Source organism: Pteropus vampyrus, unplaced genomic scaffold (genome assembly GCF_000151845.1).
Source record: "Pteropus vampyrus isolate Shadow unplaced genomic scaffold, Pvam_2.0 Scaffold85, whole genome shotgun sequence".
Taxonomy (NCBI): domain Eukaryota; kingdom Metazoa; phylum Chordata; class Mammalia; order Chiroptera; family Pteropodidae; genus Pteropus; species Pteropus vampyrus.
Genome location: NW_011888866.1, coordinates 5056379 through 5062425, shown reverse-complemented (window position 1 = coordinate 5062425; position 6047 = coordinate 5056379). Strand labels below are relative to the sequence as shown.

The window sequence follows — 6047 nt, the reverse complement described above, 5'->3', positions numbered from 1 at the left end:
CTAAGGAACATGCATATACAATCAAATATTGTAGGACAACATAAGAAAAATGCCACATAAGTGATACAGTCAGAAGAAACAACAAAAAGCAGAATCAGACTTCTGAATACTACATATATAAGAATTATTGGATAAAATAAGTATACGTGTGTATATGTATATATGTGTGTATGTGTATATATATGTATGTATGAGTATTCACACATTTTGAAAGTATGTCTAACAGATAAGATTTTGTTAAAAATGGCCAGTCAAAACTGAAAAAAACAACCAAATATAACTTCCACAAAATATAAATAATTGAAAATAAGAGCTCTAACCTCTGACCATACCTGACCTGGGAGCCTGAACAGTGACCCATGCAGCCTTGGAGCCCAGCCTATGGCCCCACTGATTGTTGAGCACAGCCGGCAGCCTCACCCAGGTAGGGAACCAAGCCAAGAACCCTGCGCAAAAGCAGAACATGGCTTGCCATCCTACTCAACCAGTGAACCCAGAAAATGACTCCACTCGACCCCAGAGCACAGCCTCCAGCCTTACCTAGTTGTGAGGTGAAGCTGGTGGCCCTGCCTGACCAGGGAGCCTGGCTGGTCACCTCACTCAGCAGTGGAGCTCAACCAGCAACCTGCTCAATTGTGGAATATAGCCTGAGGTTCTGTCTGATCATGAATCCCAGCCTGCAGTCTTGCCTGAACCTGGAGTCCAGCCAGTGGCAACATCTGGCTGGGGGGCATAGCTTGGGGTGCCGCCCAAGCTATGGATCCCAGCCTGCAGCCCTACCTGAACTTAGAATCAGCCAGTGGCAACATCTGCTGGAAAGCACAGTTTGGGGCCCCACCTGATCTGGTGCAGTTGCAGAGCCTAGCCTGTAGTCCTGCCCAATCCTGGAGTCCAGCCAGCAGCACCACCCTGCCAGGGAATACAACCTGCAATCCCACCCAACCAGAGGTTGTTGCAGAGCCCAGTTAGAGGCTCCACTTGACTGTGTAGCTCAGCCAGTAGCCCCGCCTGTTCAGGGAGCCCAGCCAGTGGTCCCACCACCTCATAGCATGGACAGCAGTCCTGCCCAACTAGAGACCTAACAGATGTACATAGATTTGATCCAACAGCAGCAGATACACATCTCTCTCAACGTTCTCTGGAGTAGGTCATATGTTAAGACACAAAACAAGTCTTAACAAATTAAAAAAGGTTGAAATCAAATCAAATATCTTTTTTGACCCCAATAGTATAAAACTAGAAATCAATGACAGGAAAAGTGGAAAATTGACAAACATGAAAATTAAACAATCCATTCATGAATAATCAATATGTTCAAAGAAGATCAAGAGGGAAATTTAAAAATCTTGGAATAAATGAAAATGGAAACATGACATACCAAAACGTATGATATGCAGCAAAAGCAGTTCTGTGAGGAAAGTTTAGAGCGATATGCACCTACATTATGAAAAAAGAAAGATCTTGATTAAACAACCTAACATTAAACCTCAAGGAATTAGAAAAAGAATAATAAACTCATCTCAAAGATGGCAGAAAGAGGAAGTAATCAAGATTAAAGTAGAAATAAATAAAATAGAGACTAGAAAACAGAAAAATAATGGGAAAAATAAGCAAAACTAATTGTTATTCTTATGAAAGATAAACCAAATAGACAAAATTTTAGTTGGACTAACCAAAAAAAAGAAGAAAGAAAGAAAAGGAAGGAAGGAAGGAAGGAAGGAAGGAAGGAAGGAAGGAAGGAAGGAAGGAAAAAAAAGAAAGAAGACTTAAATTATAAATGAAAGAGGAGACATTACAACGGATACCACAGAAATACAAAGGATCATAAGAGACTACTATGAACAATCATATGCCAACATATTGGACAACCTAGAAGAAATGGATGAACTTCTGGAAACATACAAGCTACCAAGACTGAATCATGAAGAAACAGAAAATCTGAACAGACCAATAACGAGTAAGAAGATTGAATCGATAATCAAAAACCTCCTGACAAATAAAAGCCCCAAACCAGATCTCTTCACTGGTAAATTCTACCAAACATTTTTGAAAGGATTAATGCCAGTCATCTTCAAACTAGTCCAAAAAATTGAAGAGGAGGGAACACTTCCAAACTCATTTTGCGAGACCAGCATTATCCTGATACCAAAACCACATATAGACAGTACAAGAAAATACCCCTGATGAACACGAATGCAAAATTTCTTAACACAACACTAGCAACCCAAATTCAACAGTATATTAAAAAGATCAGACACCGTGATCAAACGAGATTTATACCTGGATGCGAGGATGGTTCAATATACACAAATCAATGTAACACACCACATTAATAGACTGAAGGATAAAAATGTATGAGCATTTTGATAGGTGCATAAAAGTCACTTGACAAAATTCAACATCTATTCATGATAAAGACTCTTAACAAATTAGGTATAGAAGGAATATACCTCAACGTAATAAAGGCCATATGTGTCAGGCCCACAGTTACCATCATACTCAGTGATAAAAATCGGAAAGTTTTTCCTGTGCGATCAGGAACAAGACAAGGGTGCCCACTCTCACCACTTCTGTTCATCACAGTACTAGAAGTCCTAGCCAGAGAAATTAGGCAAGAAAAAGAGATAAAAGACATTCAAATCAGAGAGAAGTAAAATTATCCTTGTTTGCAGATGACATGATCTTACATATAGAAAACTAAAGACTGCACCAAAAAACTGTTAGAACAAATGAATTCAATAAAGTTGCTGTGCTCTGTAATCAGTCTTCCCGGTCAGGCAGGGCTGCTGATTTGGCTTCCTGCCCAGCTAAGGCCAAAAATCTTTGTTTTTAATGATATGATCAAGCAGTTGTACTTATCACTTCTACATGTGTCCCATTGCCTGACTTAGTCATATGACCACACCTAGCTGCAAGGGAGGCTGGGAAATGTAATCTCTGTCTAGGCAGCCAGGTACCCAGTTCACATTTGAGGGTTTCTTAATAGGGAAGAAGAAGAGAACAGATATTGCAGATAATTAGGGGCTTCTACCACAATGGGAATAATAATAATTATTATTATTAAAGTCACATATTTAATAATTAATATATAATAATTAAGGGAAGGCGGCAAGTATAAAGTATTTTAAGGTATTTGCAAAAGAAGAGGACTAGAAGAATGGAAGGTTGTGTTTTTTTCTTTTACTTTTATTTTTTATTCAAATTAGGAAATATCTGCATGGGGCAAGAGCAATTTGGAGAACATTAGAGAAAAAGGGATCCAGGCTCCAGTCCTGGGAGATAAAAGGGAGAAGGGGGAAGAGCCCAGGGAAAGAGGAGAGCCTGGAGGGGAGCTGAGACACTTTGTCCTTTGAGCCAGGCGCACTGGGGTACCTTGGAATTGCAAACATTAGCACCTGGGTGGCTCTGTGTTACTGTGTAACATCTCAGTGCCCACACTGTCAGTTCTTCATGGGTAGGAAGTATTATCAGGTGCTTTTTTGTTGTATACTCTTTTCCTCCCTACCCCTTCCCAACTTAGTGCTAAATGCAATTTTAAGAAAAGATAAGCATGTAATTCTGAGTGAACTGAGTTTAATGCTGGCATATTTATGAGAAATTTGATAGTTGGAACCTGAGGTTCTTTGATGTCATTTTAAAATTGTTTTATATCCAACTTTTTTATTTTAGATTTAAAGGTACAATTGAGGAACTCAGTAACCAGATTTTATCTGCACGAAATTGGTTGCAACAGGAACAAGAACGGATAGAAAAAGAACTTCTACAAAAAATCGATCAGCTTTCCTTGGTTGTTAAGGAAAACAGTGTAGGTATTGAAGTTTAGCAATAACATATTAAAGTTATTTGGTGGGAGTCTGGAGTGTTCAAGTAATATCTAGTAAATTATCATTGATTTATTTAGCACCACATTAATCTCTTCAACTGTGTTTTGCCTTAGGATCCATTTCCATCGTTCATGTTGATTCTTTGTATTTGTTATAAAGAAATGGACCACTTTGACTTATTTTGAATACCAAATACTAAGTAGAAAATTTCAATATATTCAGCTAAGACGAATTAAAGTCAAGACCATAATGAACCAAATAGTCCATCTGCTTTTATAAATAAAACTAATAATTAGAAACTTCATCTTAGCTTGTTCTAATTTCATGATCTGGTAAAAACACTATTGACTAGATTTCTCCCTCCAAGCCCTTCCAGTACACAGTTACCACAGTATGAGATGTCATGGTGCAACCTGTAATGAGAATTCACTGTTTTCTTTTCTACCTTCCTTTTCCTTTTACCTCACTCTCCCATAGGACTAAGATGTGCAGAACTGCTCGAAACCAATATCCAGAAAACCTTGCATATATAGTATTAAAAATCAGTAGACTGTGAAACGGGAATTTGCAAATTTTTGGTTTGGTTATTTAGCCTGACCATCTCCCTCTCCCTTCTCTTTTCTTCCACTGCTTCCTCCTGTTGGACTTTGATGGAGCAGAAGTGACTGGTGCAGTTTGCATCTCTGGCTCTGCTCTCTCTCAATGTCCAGCTGTTGAATTGCAGATTCTGCATCGAATAGCATCAAAGAGCTTTATCATGCCATAGCCCACTTACAGCTTGGTGTTTGTAGTCCTGACCACTAAAGCTTACCTGCAGATACAGATTCCCATAAAAATGAAGCATAGTCGAATGGAAAGGAAAGGAAATATTTAATATTCCAAATATTTTTAGTTGTCCTCCATATTTTCATCAGATCTACTGACTGATTTACTTAGATTCATACTAATACATTTTGTAGGTTTCTGGGTCTTGGATCACTGTTATTTTTATACGAGGATTGGTTTAACAACTAACAGTAAACCCCAGGACATTGGTGGCTTTAATAATATAGAAAGTTATTTCTCTTTCATATAGAACATGTCTGGGTGTAGAGATTGCAGGGCTGATGTAATAGCTCGTCAGTCCTCAGTGATCCAGGATCCTCTTTATTTAACTTTCTTCAATCCTAGAGAGTGACCCTGGTCCTCAGAGTTCAACATGGCTGTTAGAGCTCCAGTCATTACGTCTGAATTCCAGGAACAGAAGAAAGAAGGAAAGGGCAAGGATATGCCTCAGCTGTCTTTTAACTTTTCCTGGAAGCTACCACGTACACTTACACTTACATCTCATTGGCCACAACTTAATCATATGGCTACCCCAAACTCAGGAAACAGAAAATGTCATCTTTATTCTGGGTGACCTTAAACCCAGCTGAAAATTGGGAGAAAGGGAGAATGGATATTAGGGTGAGCAATGAGCAACCTCTGTGATTCTGTTCCCTGCAGACTGTTTTTAAGTGATATAATGGATGCAAACGCAATGCAGACTTTCTTTTTGGAATAATCAAGTGCAATTCTTATCATGGATCTCAGGGAGCCAGTGAAAGGGACATGGAGAAGAAGCTCAACCAGATGTCAGCCAGACTTGACAAGATAGAAGAGAGTCAAAAGAAGCATATGGAAGTGCAGAAAACAAAACAAGAAGAGGAGAAGGTGCACGGGCGAATCAGCAAGCTGGAATTACAGATGAGTGAGGACATGAAGGAAATGAAAGCGGAAGTTGATGCTGGTAGGCCACAAAGAAAACAGCTCTCATGGTTTATGTTTTATTTGATGTAAAAAACCAAGTAATTAGTATTCCCCTACAACTGACTATGAACCTAGCTAATGGTAATAACATTATGTCCTTAGGTGATTTCCTAAGTAGCTGTGCTGTATTGGACTAAAACATTGTTTCAGTTCTACGTACACAAGAACCACCATGAGGGACAAACAGAAGGAAAATCGCTTAGCTTGCAATTGATGTGCACTTTCTTTAGTGCTATTTGTGGATTCTTTCCATTCATAGCCAAGGTCAATATCTCAGAAATAAGCGCATATCTTTGAGGGGCTTTCAAGGCTTTATTTTAAACTGCTGGCAGCAGAGGAATGATTTTCCTCTAATCAGAAGTCAGCAGGGCCCATTAATTTGCACTTATTTAGAAGAAAATATTAGAGCTGATTTCAGCTGCTGAAACACTGTCA

The 6047-nt window shown here is 38.9% G+C and overlaps 1 protein-coding gene across 2 annotated transcripts in view; it reads left to right on the top strand.

The window, feature by feature from the left end:
- The window catches only part of FAM81A (family with sequence similarity 81 member A), a 60597-nt gene that overhangs the window by 50263 nt on the left and 4287 nt on the right, over positions 1–6047 (top strand). For both annotated transcript variants that reach the window (XM_011363402.2, XM_011363403.2), the window contains exons 7-8: positions 3670–3805; positions 5397–5592. In XM_011363402.2, coding sequence (XP_011361704.1) covers positions 3670–3805; positions 5397–5592 — 332 coding nt within the window. The remainder of the gene's footprint in view (positions 1–3669; positions 3806–5396; positions 5593–6047) is intronic.